The sequence below is a fragment of the Mixophyes fleayi genome, chromosome 3 (assembly GCF_038048845.1).
Source record: "Mixophyes fleayi isolate aMixFle1 chromosome 3, aMixFle1.hap1, whole genome shotgun sequence".
In the NCBI taxonomy this organism is placed as follows: domain Eukaryota; kingdom Metazoa; phylum Chordata; class Amphibia; order Anura; family Limnodynastidae; genus Mixophyes; species Mixophyes fleayi.
Genome location: NC_134404.1, coordinates 230,582,680 through 230,603,419, shown reverse-complemented (window position 1 = coordinate 230,603,419; position 20,740 = coordinate 230,582,680). Strand labels below are relative to the sequence as shown.

Here is a 20,740-nt window from a genome sequence, read left to right as displayed (position 1 = left end):
TTACGCACTGAAATCGCTGCCCTGGGTGTTCGCACCGACTCTCTGGAAAAAACAACTACCGATCTCTGTGTCTTCCAAACCCAAACTGACCAGGATATAGTAGCTATTCGGGCCGACCTGGACTTTCTCAAAGAACAGTTTGAGGATCAAGAAAACCGCTCCCGTCGGAACAACATTAGGCTCAAGAATGTTCCAGAGTCGATCACATCTGAGGAACTACCTCCATATTTGCAGGGTCTATTTACTTCTTTGGTTCCAGACCTACCTCCTGACGATTTCCGCTTAGACCGTGCACATCGGGCTCTCCGACCTAGGCCCCAGCCTTCTCAACCTCCTAGAGATGTCATCATACGCCTTCATTATTACTCCACCAAAGAGAAGATTCTCGTCGCTGCTCGGGACCATCGAGACCTTTCCTACTCTGGGACCAATCCTCTCTTCTTCCAGGACCTTTCTCTTATCACATTGAAGAAACGTCGTGACCTAGCTGACATCACCCAACGCCTACATTCGGCCGGCATCCGATATCGCTGGGGGTTCCCCTTTCAGCTTTCTTTCTCCCATGATAACCATGCATACTCAATCAAGACCCTACGTAAATATTGCTAATTTAAATGTTCTTTATCCTACTGTTCCGTATTTGTTACTCTCGATTTAATACTTTCGGTGTGTATCCTATGTTTTACTGTTTACATTTGCTCGAGGTCTTGCCCTGATGGGGATGATCCGAAGACTCAGTCTACTCCCATTTGCCTGTGGGCCACTCTCGGGCCACTTGCCCTTTCCTACCGGCTCTCCCCCCGAACGGCTAGACCTCTGACCAAACTCACTGTTCATAACCTAGGAGGCGATCCCACATGTTTCACACTCTGTTAAAGCTATGTTAGTTCATTTCCCTTTTGGATTTGCTTTTTTATCTCGTTTTCCTAAGATTTGCAACAACACATGATGCTGTACTACACCTGTCCACTGTTTAGCATATAAGTATATTTCTATATATATATATATATATATATATATATAAGCTGTTCATACACCTTGTTATTTCTCCTCTCGATGGAGATTGCCATTTCGGCGGACATTGAGCGGCGAGGTTTCGCCTCTGTGTAATGATTTTCTGTTTAGATTCCACTCAGTTGCTGCTGGGTGGCCGTCGACATGGTTTTGTTCTACTCCTATGTTCTTTGTAGATTTAACATAATTCATAATCTACTTGTTTTTCACTGTGGTGATCTTTACTCAGTTTTTTGTTATTTTACTTGTGTTTGGTTTACTTGTAAAATGTTTCATTGTTTCTCATTGGGTAGTCTCACTACTCCTCGCTTGACCTGCTATCCCGCTCCCACGACCTCTTTGCGGTCGATTTTTCCGTTCATTTTTGGCTGTCCGTGCCTTGCCCCCCTTTTCCGGTACCTATGTTGTGCCTTTCGTTTAGAATCCGGACTGGCTTCCCTTCGGGGAAATTGGTCCCCCTCTTTTCCTTTTCTATCTCCTTTCTGTCCCTATTCACTAGCCCTCTCACTCGCTCCAAGCCCCCAGACCCACCATGACTCTCAAAATTATCTCCCTCAATGCTAATGGCCTCAATTCTCCCACCAAACGCACAATGGCCCTTCAGCACTTTAAACGTCTTAAGGCAGATCTCGTTTTCTTACAGGAAACACACTTCAAGATTCCCCACCCTCAATTGACATGCAAGACATACCCTCATACTTACTATGCATCCTCTGATTGTAAACAAAGGTACTGCCATCCTCATACATCGCAACACTCCTTTCTCACTGGAATCTCAATACTCTGACCCTCTAGGCAGATATCTAATTTTGGTTGGATCTCTAGGTTGCGCCAAGCTCACACTAGTGTCCCTATACGCTCCTAGTGTGGGGCAGGGTGCCTTTTTTTCCGCATTTTTTGAACAACTTGCCACCATATCTCAAGGTCAAATAATTGTAGGTAGCGACTTCAATTCCACCCTGGTCCCCGGGATGGACCGCTCCTCTATCTCCTCCTCCTATTCCTCCGCTCACCGAGAATCTAAAACTCTGGTATCCCTCCTCAAATCTTACGACTTCTACGATGCTTGGCGCCTCGCTCATCCCTCTGGCAGGCAATACACTCACTATTCAGCTCCACACAACATCCACACTCGCATTGACCTCATTCTTATAAATCGCCCTACCACCCAGCAACCTGTTGATTCCGACATCCTTCCGGTTAGCTGGTCCGACCATGCTCTGGTCCTGCTCGAAATCACCTTTCCCCGTCCGCGCTCTTCTCCCCCAAAATGGCGATTGGATGACACCCTACTTCTAAAGCCCGATCAGATCTCTTCCATTTCCGAATCCATTAAGGAATTTATCTCTCTGAACTCCTCACCAGATATTTCGCCTTCCATTCTCTGGGAAGCACACAAAGCCTCCATACGCGGCACACTTATTGGGCTTTCCGCCTCTCGTCGCAAAGCTGAACTCTCTCGCATCGCGGATCTTGAATCACAAATCGCAGCTCTAATGGCACTACACGAGCGCTTTCCGAAACGTAAGACCCAACTCAAGCTGAGTGCTCTTCGCGGGCAGTTACAGCAAATTCTCTCCAAAAAGGCGGCCAAAACTCTTGGTTGGCTCCATCAGAAGTTCTACGAGAGGGGAGATAGAGCGGACAGACTTTTAGCCCAGAAGCTACGAGATAAGTGCACCCGCAATCGTATTGACTCTATCAAGAACCAATCCGGAGTTCTCACCTATGATCCCAAACAAATAGCCGACACCTTTAGAGACTTTTACGCTTCTCTCTATAACCTCCCCTCTCAAATTTCTGACCCGGTATCCTTACACTCTAAAATTAATGACTTTTTATCCTCAATTGCCCCGCCCACACTTACCACTCCACAATCTGATTTCCTTAACAAACCGTTTACTGCCGATGAAATTGCCCAAACCATCAAAGAACTCAAAAACACTTCAGCCCCCGGCCCCGACGGCTTCACGGCCAAGTACTATAAAACTTTTTCCAACTCCCTTATGCCCATGATTCTCGAGCTCTTCAACGCCATACTCCTCGGCTCTAAGTTTGATCAGGCTACAACTCGGGCAGACATTGTGGTTATACCCAAGCCTGGACGCGACCCTCAACTCTGCGGAAATTATAGACCTATTTCCCTGCTCAATGTTGACCTCAAATTATTTGCAAAACTCCTTGCTAATCGCCTGAACTAAGTCATCAACCCTCTCGCGTTCATCCCGATCAGGTCGGTTTTATTCAGGGCCGTCAAGCATCGGATAACACCCGGCGAGCAATTGATCTGACCTACGTCTCCAACTCACGCAAAATCCCCACCCTACTTATAGCTTTAGATGCGGAGAAGGTTTTTGATAGGGTGACCTTATCTTCGCACTTATGATTGAACCTCTTGCTCGCAAAATCCGTATTAATCCTGACATCTCCGGTGTTCGTGTGGGTCCCTCCGAACATAAAATATCTCTATATGCAGACGATATTCTTTTGTCAGTCACAAACCCTATCATATCTCTTCCAAACCTACTCAAGGACATTGCTTTCTTTGGCACTCTGTCCAATTATAAAATCAATGCCTCCAAATCAGAAATCCTGGACCTTAATATCCCCTCTACTCTTCTATCAACCCTCAAATCCAGCTTTGATTTTAGATGGCAACCCCACAAACTAAAATATCTCGGGATCTATCTTACTAGACTCTATGATCAACTCTACGCGGCAAACTTCCCCTCTTTATTTTCGGCCATTAAGGCTGACCTTTTAAAGTGGGATAAACTCATTATCTCCTGGACAGGCAGAATAAATTCCCTTAAAATGAACATCCTCCCTCGACTTCTATACCTGTTTCAGACCTTACCCCTCAAAATCCCTGCTAACTCCTTTAAGCTCCTTCAACAAATGGCCACCAAATTTATTTGGTCTGCTAGGAAGCCCAGAATTCGCATGCAGATTCTCCACAAATCTATTCAAGAAGGGGGCCTGGGCGTTCCTCACTTTCTCAAATATTATCGTGCTACTCACCTCACCCAGTGTGTACTTCTTCACTCTCCTCCAGGACAGCGAGTTTGGGTCGACATTGAATCCGCTCTCTTAGACACTATCTCGCCCTCCTCGCTTCTTTGGCTTAAACCCCAACATCGGCCTCCTTCCTCACGTCTCCCCCCTCCATTAGCATTCTCACTGGCCTCTTGGACTCACACAGTCTCTTCATATAATTTAGCTCCCAACTCATGGCGCATGACGCCTCTCTGGAACAACCCCGCCTTTCCCCCTGGACTCCGCCCTATTCAATTTTCTCACTGGACGCGTTGTGGCATTAACTTCCTCTCCGACATCAGGCCATTGCCAATCTTCCCATCTTTTACTGATATTCAAATGCGATTTCGTATCCCTTCGTCCTGCTTCTTTCAATACCTACAACTTCGGCACTTCTATAACTCTATCCGGTGTACAGTCGCTGATATACATCTAACTTCTCCCTTGGTCTCTTTTTGTAACTTCGCTCCTTTTCTCCGGGCCTGATTTCCACATTCTACCGCCTCATGGTAAAATATAACTGCCCCCCTAAAGATTCTCATGAGCTCAAGTGGGAGGAGGACATGGGGGAGTCGCTCTCTCCCGGGGACTGGGTTAAGATTCGCCTGAATCTCTCTAAGACCTCTATTTGCATCAAGATTAGCGAAAACAGTCGCAAGATCTTTTACCGCTGGTATCTGGTCCCTCACCGTCTTCATATGATATATCCAGACTCCTCATCGCTATGCTGGCGCTAATGCGGTCGGAAAGGTACCCTGTCTCACATATGGTGGCATTGTCCAAAACTACTTCCTTTCTGGAAGTCGGTCCATCGGTTAATTTCTGATATCACTCAGATCTCCCTTCCCCCATCTCTGTCGTATTCCTTACTTCCGTGCTCTATTCCCAAGATATCAAAATCAACTCAGAAACTCATCACACATATACTTAGTGCTGCTAGATGCCAAATTGCTCTATTTTGGAAAAATCCGAGCCCTCCCTCTCTGCCATCGGTTATTAACCGCACATGGCAGGTTTACCATATGGAGTATATGACTAGCATTCTCCGCCACACCCCCGTTCAATTTAACAAGGTCTGGAGTCCTTGGACTGAGCATTATGGAGCCTCCTCCCCTCTCGCATTTTAAGGCCCTTAAGCCCCTACTATCATTCCTAAACCGTGTCATGGTTCTCCACCTTCTCCTCATTTTACTTTTCCTCGCTTTGGCTAGTGATTCCCCCCGTCCCTCTCACCCCTATTCTTTCCTCTCTCTTTCCCCTCCCTTCTTTCCTCTTTAAATCTATTTTTGCTTCTTCATATCATTAACAATATACTGTTTATATTTCGTGAAAACTTCGTTGCAGCTTTCTTTCACCTGTATTGCCTGTTTCCCTTTTTGTCTGTTTGGAAAAACTCAATAAAATATCTTTTCAAAAAATAAATAAAAATATAAGTGAACCAGTTTAAATCATATGAGAGCTCCCCCTGGTGTTGGAGGATGTCCCTACACCCTCTACCATCTATGCCACAAGGATAATAACAGAGCACAGAAACTAAAGCACACGTCCGGCTGCTAGTTCATGCCAGGATGTGGTGTACCACCGCAGATCATGACAGTCTCCTCTTCTGTCTAGACATATTCCAGTCTGGCTCCTGTTCTCCTGCTGATGTTGAGTACTATCACCAATACCTGCTGTCAGCTATCCGGTGTTTAAGTGTTATCCTGCTGCAGAGTATTACCACCTTTATCTGTTCTCAGCTCTCCAGTGTTAAAGCGTTATCCTGCTGCAGAGTATTACCACCTTTACCTGCTTCCAGCTATCCAATGTTACAGCGTCATCCGGCTGCAGAGTGTTACCACCTACACCTGCTCCCAGCTTTCCAGTGTGTCAGCACTATCCTGTTGCAGATCGTTACCTCCAATATCTGTTCTCAGATTTTCGGTGTTACACCATCACCCTGCTGCAATGTGTTTCTACCAGTCTCCATTTCCTGCCTGCACATTGGTGCTTCTGTTCGCTATCTACCTGCAGACCATCTCACTTCATGATCGGGACCCTAGGGGCCTCCTAGCTCCACAGGACCTCTGTCTAATCTTCCTGCAGAATATATTCCTCATTATTACTCCTATCATCAACCATATTACTAATGTGACTTGGTTCTCTTCTCGGTCGCGCTTGTGACTCTCCTTGAGAACCACGACCTGCAGTTAGGGAGCCGCAATGTCCAAACTCCCTTGCGGAGGTCCTGGATGAATACCTCCTTGTCCGTTAGACTCCGCACCTCTCTGAGGGTAGCATCACCTCAAGCAGAGCATACGGGTTCTTCCAGATCCTAGAGCATGACAGTTGGTTCTAGATGTTAGGTTCCAACCTCAGAACAGCCAGATAATGGATTAGATTGGTCTAATCTGTAGGTCACAGGAATTACAGCAGGTAAGTAGGCCTCAAAGCAGGATTTTAAAGCAGTGATGTTTTATTGGCTCAATAACCTTACAAATACAGTTTACACACTAGTTTGAGGTACTAGTGATCTCCAGAAGTTACAGATGGAATAATATAAAACATGGTGTGTTGAAACAAGTTTGATAACACCTTAACCAGACTGTCCCTAGTTTCTAACAAAATGTGGATTATAACATGTACTTTTTATAGCCCTTTTGTTTCCCAGTTAGACAGAGTATAACTGCAGTCTCTAATTACATGTGGATAAGGGGACATTGTAGCTCATTGTAAATATGTATATTGTTTACTGTATATTGTTGATATTGCAGTGAAGCTGTTATTCATTGTCCTTAAAGTGAAGCCAGTGGGATTATTGGAAAGGATCTGGTGGTGTCCAGGATATAGGTGAGGGAGGCAAAGCTGCATTCATTCTCCCCCTTCCTTTCTCTACAGGAAGCATGTAACACCTGGGGACCCTGTGACATTACAAAGTAGTGTAAGGGGTTAATTTCAGGAGGAGTTAACTGTTAACATATATGGATGTGTGGAAGGCCAATTAGTACCCACTGTCCTCCACAGGACTTACTGAGACATTCAGTCTGCGAAACAGCAGGGGAGCTTCTGGGAAATAACAGCTCACCTGCACTTCACCTCCAACCCCCTAGTCCAGTACTCACCAATGTTTAAGAAGGAGAGACCCAGGGGTTTGCCCAGGGAGGCGAAAACACTGTGTAAATTTGAACATAGATATAAGGAGTCACTCCAGGGGGGGAAGGGAAGTTCATTCTGTGATTTGATTACTGAATGGTGCAAGATCTGGTGTTGAGTTGCCGTTCTCTACCAGTGAAATACATCGTCAGATCCATGGGTCTTCAAGTCAAGACAGCCAGATGACTGCAACGTCTTAAGCTAGTGGTGTATTTAATATTCCAGTGATTGTTTTTATTACAATAAATGTATTGTTTTACTTTCTAACTGCATTTGCCAGAGTGACTATACGAATCTTAGAAGGTACTGGGGTAGGCTTCCCTGACATATTAAGGCACCCTTGGGTGGCTAGCCAGCGTGAAGTGGGTACAATTGGTCCATAAAACACAGTATCTTCACACATGGTCAAACAGTGCTTTTTTTTATAAAGTTTCTGATTTATATGTTGGCAGAAGTTAAATCAGCCTCCTTTTCTGACCAGGCACTAAAAAGTCTGATGTATTACATTTAAAGATTAGCGTCACGATGTAATATGCTCCCTAAACTTGGCTTTTAAATGCAATTTATACTTAAATTCACATCAATCTGTGATATCCTAAATTACATGCTGGTTGCTTTATTCAGGCAGGTTCTTAGATACAGGATGTAAAGAAAGGTAAAGGCCCACTAAGTGGCGGAACTACCATTGGTGCAGCAGGTGCGGTACACCAGGGCCCATGGAGATAATAGCCGGCTGCACAGGAAACTAGTGAGCTGTGGGTCCTCGTTCACTCCTCCCAGCTCAGTGGCGCACGCAGGGGGGGTTTCTGGTTCTCCAGAAACCTCTCCCCTCCGCGAACCAATGGAACTGTACAGCAGCCGCGGCGCTGTCAAAGAAGCGTCCACGGCAGTGCTGTATTGTATTGCTGTATTAATCCTGCGTTCGCCCCTGCAGCTTCCCTGCACCAGGGCCCACAGCTCAATAGTTCCACCTCTAGGCCCACTGCTGGATATTCAGACTAAACAAGTGTCAGGCTGTGACAAGTGTTACAGAGTTTAAAGGTCTAATTAGCAAGAGGCTTCCTTTAGAAGTTACAAAACAGATTTCCTCCAACAAATGGCTATTGCAATAGAAATCAATACATTTCCAGTACAAAAATACAACACAATGTCAAAAAATCAGTGCATTTGCAATTATTATTGACGCACCGCGCCACTAATTGAAATATATTTCTACAATAAGTTATTTCTGTTTGATACATTCACAGTGACATTAACACATTTGAACATAACTCAATTTAAGTTGTACAGTCCAGATTTGCGTGTTTTGCCCCAATGTCCTTATTGCAGGCAGCTTTGTCCCACAGTTTGGAAACTTGGTAGGTATGCCCAATTAATGCAATACAGTGGCGAATGGATGCAATGCGCACCTGCCTATCCTGTGTGTGGCAATAAATGGGTATTTTGAGGGAAGTTGAGGGGGGAAAGGGTGACCTAGTTCTTCATAAAAACTAAACATGCTGCCAAGGTGTGAATCAGCCCTAAGGGTTTTATTGCAACATATATTAGCTGTATGTCCCTATTTAAAGTACTGCAAAGCTGGGATGTATGCATTTGAATAGTGTGTCTCCATATTTTTCCACTTCTCCCCACACTTAAGTATACTTTTTGTTTGAGGGAATTGTCTCCTGGGAGTGGAGGATAGGCCTGCACTTTGATATTTGCAGGGAAACCATGACGGCACATTGGTGTAAAACCAAGGCGTAGATCCAGTGCGCATAGTTAATTAAGTAAATTGATTTCAGGATTTTTTCTGTGTTTTTCACCAAACCCTTTATAGATTATTTACTAAAGGCTTTTCTACGTTTTATCTCAACTTGGTTGATGTAATTTTCCTTTAACTTCAAGGGCAGATCAGACAGTGCCCTTGATGACCTGATGGTGAAGGAAGCCATTTTAGAAGAACCTTACCCACATCACAGACATAGCTTCTTTCTCCTTCACCCCATCATCACTGCAAGGTGACCAGTGTGGGTGTTCAGACTGGGACATAGTCGCAAATGCGACTGCCGATGGTCAGGGGCAGGTGTAATGGATTATGAAGATGACGATGAACACCCAAATAAGTAAACTGCTAGTAATTAGAGGTTTGCTAGTAATTCACAGAGGCGGATTTAAACTTTAACAGTCTCTCTGCCACAGGTTAAAATTTGCTGAGCGTGTTGTAGGAAAGAGACAAAAAAATTCTTTCTTTATACACATGTCAGTAAGTTTTTTCTGGTTAGGTAGGTTATTCAAGTTTAAATGATGCGGCATAGCAATTATGACTATAACATATTAAAAAAATGTTTTTTGCACATATCTTATACAGGTTAGATGTAAGTGTCTGAGGCAGTGGCGCACGCAGGGGGGGTTTCTGGTTCCCCAGAAACCCCTCCCCTCCGGGAACCAACGGTACTCCACAGCAGCCATGGCGCTGTCAAAGAAGCGTCCGCAGCAGTGCTGTATTGTAGTATAATACAGCACTGCCGCGGATGCTTCTTGACAGCGCCGCGGCTGCTGTAGAATTCAGATTCGGTGAAATGGAGCTGCTGCGCATGTGCAGCAGCTCTCTCTCTCTCTGTTTTTTCTTTCGCCGGGGGGGCGGAAACCCCCTCTTCTAAATCCTGCGTTCGCCTCTGTGAGGGGTGTATCTGTTGTCAAGCAGAAGCATCTGCTACTCATTAAGATCTGGACGCATATTCAGCCCTGAATACGGCATACATACACATTCATTTACATACAACTTTTTCAAAGTTACACTTAAAATTAAGTAAAAAATTAGTAATCTGAGGTGTCTATGTTAAAAAACTTACACTTAAGTTTGCATTCCACTCTGACTCAGGCCCATAGTTTTCACATATGTCTATTATGATATTGTTCATTATAAGTAATGCAATATGACAAAACTAAAGTTAACCATTTGTTCACTACAAATACTGCAATTACCCTTTTTTCACCAGCGTTCCTTCTTACTCTAACTCTGATTTTGTTTATATTGCTTTAATTGTCCAAAAGTTTAATTCTAGTTCTAGTTATGAAGTTCAAGTTAGGTATTATTCACATTACAAGATTAGTAAAGTATAGTTAGCAGTTAATTGTATTAGCTGTAATAGGAATAGATATATAATAAAAAAAAAATTGTAAATATAGTAAAGATCCTTGTATTTGTTTATGTACAGTACTCTACTTCAGGGATTAGAAGTGCTTGTCTCCTGCAGTTAAAATTGTGTGTGTTCTTTGTCATTGTCTAAGATAGCTATGAGAGCGGGAGCTATGTGTGTCATTTATATGTCTATTTGATTGAACGTCAGATAACAATTGTTGCGTTTTTGAAATCTGAGATGAGTGTAAGATCCTACACACAGAACTGGCGTTACAAGTAGGTGCCGATTAGATATTCCTTCACACTAGTGCATTTGATATACTTAAAATTTATTATTTTCAGTAATAAGTTTGTGGTGATGGTTTGGGGAGGGGGACACTTTTAATTTTTGTACTTGGGCCATCTGGAACTCTGGTCCTTGACTGAGTGATGGAATAGAACACAGATCTGTGTACCTTCAGTAAATCATCCTCTTTATTTTGTCTGGCAGAATGCAGCACAATACTACAGGAAGTCATATACCAACAAATAATTAAAGTTATGTGAAAGCAACTTTATGTTCGAGCAAATACTCCAGACTACTAGTAAATAACTTTTGAATAATTGTTTCTTGAGATTATTCATTTTCATGAGAGTAACATTGTCTACATGGTAGGTACTCTCATATAGGTTCTAAGAAATGTCTGACCAGTTAAGAGCACAGACTGAAGAACAATAACGTTAAAGGGTTACAATCCTAGCCAATTCTCGAAGAGTGGAAGTATGTGCCAGTATGATATACCAACACTTCCTATTGCCACTGCCTTTAAAGCTGCTCATATGCTTTACAAGTAGTTCTTTACTTCCAGGGCATATGAACATTAGATTAACTGACACTGCTGCCTTATCATAATCATCATTTATTTATATAGCGCCAACATATTCCATAGCGCTTTACAATTGGGGACAAACATAATAAACTAATAAACAAACTGGGTAAAACAGACAAAGATGTGATAAGGCCCTGCTCGCAAGCTTACAATCTATGGGACAATGGGAGATTGACACATAAGGTTAAGTCTACATTTTGCATTTTGGCCCAGCCAGACTGCAAAGGTAAAAGTGACTCATAAGCTAAATGATCCTGTCACACAACAATGTTGGTCAGGGGGGTGTTGTCTTGTGTGAAATTGTGTAACAGGCTAAAGGTAGCGAGGTTAAGAGGGTGGCTGAGGAATATTATAAGCTTGTCTGAAGAGGTAGGTTTTCAGAGAACGCTTGAAAGTTTGTAGACCAGAGAAGAGTCTTACTGTGCAAGGGAGAGAATTCCATAGAGTGGGTGCAGCCCGAAAAAAGTCCTGTAACCGGGAATGAGAGGATGTAATGAGGGTGGATGAGAGACGCAGATATTGTGTAGAACGGAGTTGCCGAGTTGGGAGATATTTTGAGACAAGTGAGGAGATGTATGCTGGTGCAGCTTTGTTGATGGCCTTGTAGGTTAGTAAGAGTATTTTATATTGGATTCGGTACAAAACAGGCAGCCAGTGAAGACACATACAGAGTGATTCAACAGAGGAATAACGATTTTCAAGGAAAATCAGTCTTGCCGCAGCATGCAAAATAGATTGTAGGGGTTTCAGTCTGTTTTTGGGAAGACCAGCAAGGAGGGAATTGCAATAGTCAGTGCGGGAGATGATAAGTGCATAAAATTAAGGTTTTTGCAGTGTCTTGCGTGACATATGTGCGAATTCTGGAAATGTTCTTTAGATGTATGTAGCAGGATTTAGATATAGAGTCAATGTGGGGAACAAAGGATAGGTGTGAGTCAAGGATTACACCTAGGCAGTGAGCTTGTGGGGTGGGATTTATGGTCATGTTATCAAAAAAGATAGAAATGTCAGGTATGCTCTTGTTGGTGGGTGGGAATATTATTAACTCTGTTTTAGAAAGATTAAGTTTGAGTTGGCGAGAGGACATCCAAGATGATATGGCAGAAAGACAGCCAGTTACACGGGACAACACAGATGTCGAGAGATCAGGAGAGGATAGATAGATTTGGGTATCATCCACATAGAGATGATACTGAAAGCCAAAGGAACTTATTAAATTTCCAAGAGAAGCGGTATAGATAGAGAACAGCAGAGGACCTAGCACTGAGCCTTGTGGTTCTCCAACTAATAGGGAAAGCAGAGCAGAGGTGGCTCCAGAGAAATTAACAGTGAAAGAGCGATTAGAGAGGTAGGATGAGAACCAGGATAGAACAGTGTCTTGAAGCCCTAGGGATTTCAGCGTTTGTATGAGAAGAGAGTGGTCAACAGTGTCAAATGCAGCTGAGAGATCCAGCAGAATTAGGAGAGAGTAATGGCGTTCAGTTTTAGCAGTGATCAGATCATTGACAACCTTGGTCAACGCAGTCTCTGTGGAGTGTTGAGAACGAAAGCCAGACTGAAGAGGATCCAACATGTTGTTAGCGGAAAGAAAGCGTGTGAGGCGAGTGTAGGCAAGTCTCTCTAGAAGCTTGGAGGGACAAAGGAGCTGAGAGATGGGACGGTAATTTGAGAGAGAGTTTGGGTCGGAGTTTTGTTTTTTTAGAATACGAGTAATCACTGCGTGCTTGTATAGTGATGGAAAGATGCCAGTAGAGAGTGAGAGATTACAGATTTGAGTTAGAGGTGAAATGAGCACAGAAGACAGGGATCTACCAATTTGCGAGGAAGTAGGATCAAGGGGACAGGAGGAAGAGTAGCAGCAGACAAGCAACAGTGTCCTTTGTGGGGGGGGGGGTGAGAGGTGGAAAGAGGGTCGAGGGGCAGCAGGAAGCATAACATGAGTCTCCCACATGGGTGAATGTATGGGATAGAGCTGACATTTGCGGTTCCTCGAGAATTGGTAATATATTATCCATTGATCAGGTTTTATAGCACCGACATTACTTTGATTGGTGCTTGTTCTTTGTCAATCTGTGTTTTGTAACAATCAATCAGAGCGTGCAAAGCAACTTGATCAGATAACGTCCAAAGATCATCGCCCAGAATACCAGTGAGAAAAGCATAGTAGACAGTGAGACATGTTTATAAATAAGAGATCAATGGAAATGGTCTCCAAAGGTCTCAAACTGTGCGTGTAGTGCATGTCATCAACAAAGTAACAAATGTTAATAATTGTTCAGTATTTTTATTTTATTTGTAGTGTAAAATCCAAAAAACCCTGTTGTACCATTTTCAATTTAATGGGAATGGACAAATAGATTAGGTCAGAGTTTCCCAAACCCAGTCCTCAGGGCTCCCCAACAGTGCAGGTTTTCCATATCTCCTTGCTGGAGCACAGGTGTATTCATTACTGACTGACACATTGTAACAGATCCACAGGTGGTCCTCATTATGTCACATGTGATCTGGAAAACCTGCACTGTTGGGGAGCCCTGAGGACTGGGTTTGGGAAACCCTGGATTAGGTAATAGATTTCAGCAGCAAAGATGAGTGTGAGTAATGCTATGGGGACTCACACAGAGTGCAGCAAAAGACGTGATGGGAAGTACGAGGGACAGTAGATAGACGTGGGACAATAGGTAGAGAGGACCCTGCCTACGAGGGCTTACATTCTAAAGAGAGGGCTGGTGAGAGACAGAAGGACCAACTGGGAGAAAAAATTTAGATGGTAGACGAGGAAAAAGAGGTGATGGATATAATGGTTAGGAGGTGATAGGATAGGTGAGCTTGAAAGGTGAGTTTTGAGTGAGTGTTTGAAGGACTGAAGTTTGGGAGAGAGTCGAGTCGGACAGGGTAGGGAGTTCCAAAGATTAGGGGCAGCACGGCAGAAGTCTTGGAGGCGAGCATGGGAGGAGGTAATGAGGGGTGAATTGAGGCGGAGGTCAGAGGCAGAGCAGAGTGGATGGGTAAGTATGTACCTCAAGACAGGGGCAAGCAAGTTCAGTATTCAAGCAGAGGTCAGGGCCACAAGCAAAATAGCAGAATCCAGTATTCAGGCAAAGGTCAGGGCAACAGACAAACAGACAAGGTCCAAAGTACAGGCAAAGGTCACAACAGAAGGTCAATCAAGGTCTGGAAAAACAGCAGGTCAACAGACAACTCAGACAGTGAACACTATAACCGGCAGGGAGGCTAAGCCCTCCCTGCCTTAAATACTAAATGCAACCAATCAGAGATCAAGATTGAGCATCACATGATTAGCCCTAGGGGCTGTTTAATAAATATTATTAATGCTCATTAGCCCACAGGCCTAATTATAACTAATGCGTTCGCGCCCGGCTGCCCTGTGTTGCCGTGACGCTGCGCTCATTAGAAGGCATCCTGGCCATTGCCATGGTGGCGGCCAGGACTGCAGAGCGGAGAAGCTGTCATAGCAACAGCCGGGACGCAGCCAGAGTTACAGTATCCCCATCCCCTTGAGGAGGGGTTAAGGAACCTTGACATCCTGGTTTCTTTGGAAAGTGCTTGAAAAACTTTTTGACAGGTTTATTAGTGTGTAAACGCTTCTGTGGAACCCAAGACTTTTACTCCAGGTCACGGCGCTTCCACTGGACCAGGAAGTGGATTTGTCCTTGGACCCCTTGGAGTCAAGGATTTTTCATTCAACGATTCCTGACGTCTTTCCACATTAACTGTCCGAACGCTCTGAAACTGATAACATCTAAAGTTGTTTGAGTAGATGACAGGCTTAAGAGAGCAATGGAACGTGTTTAGAATCTTCAGGGAGTGAGGAAGCTTTAGACTGAAGGCCACAGGTTTAATTTGCTTGATGATGGAAAAGGGGCCAATGAATCTAGGTGCAAGGCCCGAGGTTACTGGGGAATTTGTTTTTAGTACAAGATTCTCAGGACAAAACAAAGTCTCAAACATCTGAAGACATGGTGGCCCACCAAATGGAGCATGAGAGACTTTCCATGGTCTTTAAAATACCGGGATGTTTAGCGGTATTATTATCATGAACTTCAGCAAGAACAACCTTCCTAAGAAGGACTGGTACAAACAAGCGTTTTGCAGGAGTTTCTGAGGGAGCCAACTTTTTAAATCTCTGAAGAGTTATACCCAAGTCTTGGGTCAACCCAGCATGAATAACAGAAGATGTCATAATAGACAGAGGTTCCGGAGCAGGTACATGGTATAAAACAAAGCCTCTGGATAATGCATCCACCTTGCAGCCAGTGTCGCCATTCTTCAAAGGCCCATTTGATAGCAAAAAGTCCCGACCTCCTACATCAAAGTTGGTCTCCGCAGCAGAGAATTTACGGGAGAAGTAAGCACAGGGATGCAGTTGGTGATTATGACGGCCCTTTTGATACAGTACAGAGCCAGTCCCTACATCAGAGGCGTCTACATCCAGTACAAAGGGTTAATCAGGATTGGGATGTCTCAAGACGGGGAGCAGAGATAAATGTTCTTTTAAGAGCTTTGAAGGAACTAATAGCCTCTTAGGACAAATTGCCTGGGTCCGCCCCTTCCAGGTAAGAGCAACAATGGGAGCCAACAGATCAGAAAAAGCACGGATGAACATTCGGTAGCAATTTGCAAAGCCCAGGAACCATTGGATAGCTTTCAGATTGATGAGTATTACCTAATCCAAATTGGCCTGAATTTTGCTTGGATCCATAAAGAATCCTGTGGAGGAGATTATGTATCCCAGGAATGATACTTTCCGCACTTCAAACTCACATTTTTCAAGTTTGGTAAAGAGGTGATGGTCTCACTGTTAACTGTAGCGGAGGTGTTTCATAACAGATGTTGCCGCCAGACAGCAGGCCTCCGTCCGAAGCCAAAGACAGTTATAGCAGTACTGATGTTCATGAAGGGAATCCCGAAGGAATTAGTAAATAAAATGTTCAGAAAGTTACCAGCAGCACCGCTATCTACAAAGGCCAAAACGTCAGAGGAATGTGAACCATAAGTGATATGTGCTGGAACCAAGACCGCATTTTTGGAGGAGATGATCTATAGATCTAAGTGAATCTCCCCCTCTCCCTAGGCCTGATCTTTCCTGATTTATTAGGGCAGGAGCGGAAAAGTGACTTTTTTGCCACAATAAAGGCAGAGACCTTGGTTCCGTCTTCTGTTTTTTTCTTCTGGTGAAAGACGGTATGCTCCTAACTACATAGACTCTTCAGCATCTACTGATGCAAAAAAAGAAGCAGATGAGATTAAAGGCGGTGCTTCCTTCTCCGCCTTTCTCTCCTCGATCCATCTGTCAATTTTGATGGCGAGCTGCATGAGGGTCCCCAGAAATATTGGAAAAGAATACTGAACAAGAGCATCCTTGATCTGTTCTGATAGACCAAAGGGAAATTGAATGCGAAACGCAGGATTGTTCCATTCGCTGTCAGTCCAATATTCTGCACAGTATTCCTCAGAAGTGTGCCGGCCTTGCTTCAAGGCCCTTAGATGAGATTCGGCCAGGGTAGGGATCATCGTAGAGCAGGCTCAAGGCACTAAAGAAAGCATCCACAGATTGCAGAGATGGACTAGTCGGGACCAGACACATAGCCTAGGACTGAGGGTCACCTTGGCAAAGGGAGATGATGATACCGATCCTTTGTTGTTCTGAACCCGAGGAATGATGCCTCAATGGAAGCAAAGCTTGCAGCTCTCATTGAAATTATGGAATAGAGCTCTGTCCCCAGAAAACCAATCCAGCAAATTTAACATGGGTTCTACCGCAGGTGCCAGAGGGACTGGTGAAGTTCTGGAAGCTTTTTCCTATGCAAACAAACGGTGTGCTAAACCCGGAACCACCTGGGACAAGGACTGGATTTGACCAGCCAGAACCTTGCCCGGGCTAGGGCTAGTTACACTATCATCCATCATGAAGCAAATTCCTCCACAAAGTATGTTTTAGGCCGGTTATAATGTTAGGGCTAACAACCACCAAGATGAGCTTTTAGAACGGGTAGTAACAAAGTCTTCATCTTTAGCAGCCGACTTTCCCGTAGAACTTTATGTGCTTGCAGGCACTTGGATGCCCCCAAGTCTTAAGCTCGGTGTAGGAAAACTTATCTATAGTGACTGTAGCACAGGTGGAGGAGGAGGCTGTGGCCCAGTCTGGAGCGGGTGATCAGTAGCAGGTTGAGGTCAGGGGTCTGTAGCAGGCAGAGGAGTCAGGGTGAAGCCAAGTGGTCAGGGCCGACAGCAAGCAAGCAAGTCCGGTATTCAAGCACAGGTCAGGGCCACAAGCTAAATAGCAGAATCCAGTATTCAGGCAAAGGTCAGGGCAAGAGCAAACAGGCAAGGTCCAAAATACAGGCAATGGTCACAACAGGAGATCAAGCAAGGTCAGGAGACAAAACAGCAGGTCAGCAGACAACTCAGACAGATAACGATATAACCCTGCCTTAAATACTAAATGCAGCCAATCAGAGACCAATATTGAGCATCACATGATTAGCCCCAGGGGCTGCTTAATAAATACTATTAATGCCTAATTAAAGGCTTAATTATAACTAATGTGCATGCTCCCGGCTGCCCTATGTTGCCGGGACACAGCGCTGATTAGAAGGCGTCCCGGCCACTGCCATGGTAAGGGGAAGTGCTGTCCTGCTGTTGCTATGACAGCCAGGACGCAGCCAGAGGAAGGCATGGAACGCTACAGAGAGATGTGGAAACACCGGAGAAAAATGATAGTGAGAAAAATGAAAGGAGTGGGGTGTTACGGACCTTAGATGTGGACACACAATTGGACGAAAGTACTTGCCAATCACATGCCACTCTCTATCTTCCTAACTCACTTCTAATCTCTTCTGTCTTATTACTTTCAAATACAGTCGAATTCAACAAGCAAACGTTAGAGCACATGAAGAGAATACTTTTTATGTACAGAGTCTTGCATTTAGCACATTACATATTACATAACATAAGCCTATATAACATAAGCTTTACAAACAATGGATCAATTAGAATATGCAAATATGACTTAAAAGTGCAATGTTTCCTAACCTTTCATGCCACCTCTTTTTAAAAGGCTGTAGTAATTAGTTTGGGACTTTGGAGTAATTACTGTGTATGCTTGTAATGATGCAGTTATTTCCTTTTCCAGCTTCACCCCTGGAAATTACCCAAACGCTGGACTAGAGTCAAATTTTTGTAGAAATCCAGATGGAGATGAGTCTGGGCCTTGGTGTTATACGACGGATCCCTCAACTCGATATGAAAATTGTTTTATTCCAAAATGTGAAGGTAAGAATGAGCTTATAGCTTTAAATATATGATAGAAAATAATAAATCCATATGTATATAACATGGATACATACCTTTCTGTGCTGCATCTGCATGCAGGTTATAGATAATGCTACCTAGCTGAAAGCTACACTAAAAAAAAACACTTATGAATAAATGGGTGGGGTGCTTGGCCAAGGTAAATGCAGTCTCAGCCCACAAGCTTCTAAAAAAAACTAGGTACTATTCACCTCCTGGAAACTCTCCTTGTCATAAAATTATTAGCCTACATTTAATACAGAGACATTATTAACCCTTAAAAATATTTATAGCCCTCAATAACCCCACATTACATTACTAGCTCTCTCATTTGATAAAAAGATGCCCATATTCAATTAAAAGTCCCCACATTACATAAATGGCACTCACTTATTGAAATTGCCCCACATGACTTAAATAACTTAAATAACAACCATCCAGCATCGACTTTACATTACATTACTACTTCCACACTATATTTATAACCCACATCAACCTGACAATACATTATTGCCCACTACATTTGTTAAAAATAGACCCCTTTTTAAACTAATAGCCCCAGCATCTACTACATTATATTGTTGGTCCCAAATTTACAATAATAACACTTATCAGACGTCAAATTAAATTAATACAACCACTACAATTACCTGCTCAGCAGAACTTGAATTATGTGGGAGAGTCTCCTCTAAATGTTTCCTGTGTGGTCTGTGCATGTGAGAAGACATGACCTGCCCCATGAGTGCTGCTGAAGGGAGGAGGAGGACTGGCTCATGCGGAGGGGAAGAGTTGGGACAGGGGTATAGATGAGGAAAATAACAGAGAGTGGTCAGCCAGCATCAGGTAGCAGATCAGCCCCCTGCCCTGATTTGCTGTGCAACCAGTCCATCAGCCTAGGTATCCTGCAATAGGCTGGCAGACAGAAAGATGAGCCAGTTCGTGTAGGAGGCTGATCACTTTTATCAGCTGCAGGACATTTACTACTTACTACTGTGACTGGGGAGAGCCAGCCACAAGGATATACTCAAATGCCAGAGTTTACCACCTATAGGTCTGTGAGAAATCATCATCTATTTATTTATATAGCGCCACTAATTCCGCAGTGCTGCACAGAGAACTCATTCACATCAGTCCTTGCCCCATTTAAGGTTACAATATAAATCCCCTAACACACACACACACACACGCACACACACAGACCGAGAGAGACTAAGGGCAATTTAATAGCAGCCAAGTAACCTACCAGTATGTTTTTGAAGTGTGGGAGGAAACCGCAGCACCCGGAGGAAACCCACACAAACACGGGGAGAACAAACAAACTCCACACAGATAACGCCATGGTCGGGAATCAAAGTCATGATCCCAGTGCTGAGAGGCAGAAGTGCTAACCACTAAGCCACCATGCTGCCCAATCTAATAAGCCTGGGCTCACCAGACCAGGGCCCCTTTCCCACCATTCAAGAATTTTTTTTTTGCTTTTAATGATAAAAAAGGAATCAGGTGGAGACGTGTCTTCCTTATGGGTACCACCACTGATGTGAACATCGGGTATTATCCAATAATGTTAATCTGGTACGTTCATACATTTAATAAAAACAGTCCTCATATCGTGAACAAGTAGGCGTACTTGCACAGATAAAAATAAGTCATGTTGTGCTATGTAAATGAGCCTTAGTGATTTACCACAATCCCAGCTACAGATGACAACTGCAATGTCATCTTCTCTTACTGCAATCAGCACTTTGATAAAGGTCGAGTCAATTAGGACTAAGTGACAGTGCCTGTATGCAGCCTTTTAGAAGGCCCTGACTCCTATCAATGTTTGTATGGACAAAGTTGTAGGTTTGTTTTTCTCCTGGTGCTTCATAGAGTCTTGATTTGTTTGTCTATTTATCAACTTCAGCTTTTTTCCTTGTGATTCCACATTCTATGAATATTAGATGAAAAAGGTCAGAGCATAGACAGGGGCTAATACATGTATGTACTGTTCAATTTCTTAGGTTCCAGGCAGTCAAGATTGGGCACATAGGCTGGAATAGATAGAGTGGCAGCAGGGCCTGATTAAGGATTCAGGCTGCCCTAGGCCACTACGCTGGTAGTACCCCCTAATCTTCCATGCCAGGCTAAAAGTAATTTATCTTTAATTTAAAATCCAGCTTATGTCCCCACACACACACCAATGGTTACGTTTGCGTGTTTTTGAAACTCAGCTCCACTTGACTTTATAAACTGGTCATAGCAATCTTTGTCACTC

The 20,740-nt window shown here is 43.8% G+C and overlaps 1 protein-coding gene across 2 annotated transcripts in view; it reads left to right on the top strand.

The window, feature by feature from the left end:
• Positions 1–20,740, top strand: part of LOC142144427 (plasminogen-like) — a 131,509-nt gene that overhangs the window by 73,437 nt on the left and 37,332 nt on the right. For both annotated transcript variants that reach the window (XR_012689705.1, XM_075203272.1), the window contains exon 11: positions 18,329–18,468. Coding sequence is in view for 1 of the 2 variants with exons in the window: in XM_075203272.1 (XP_075059373.1) it covers positions 18,329–18,468 (140 nt within the window). In the remaining variant the exon portion in view is untranslated. The remainder of the gene's footprint in view (positions 1–18,328; positions 18,469–20,740) is intronic.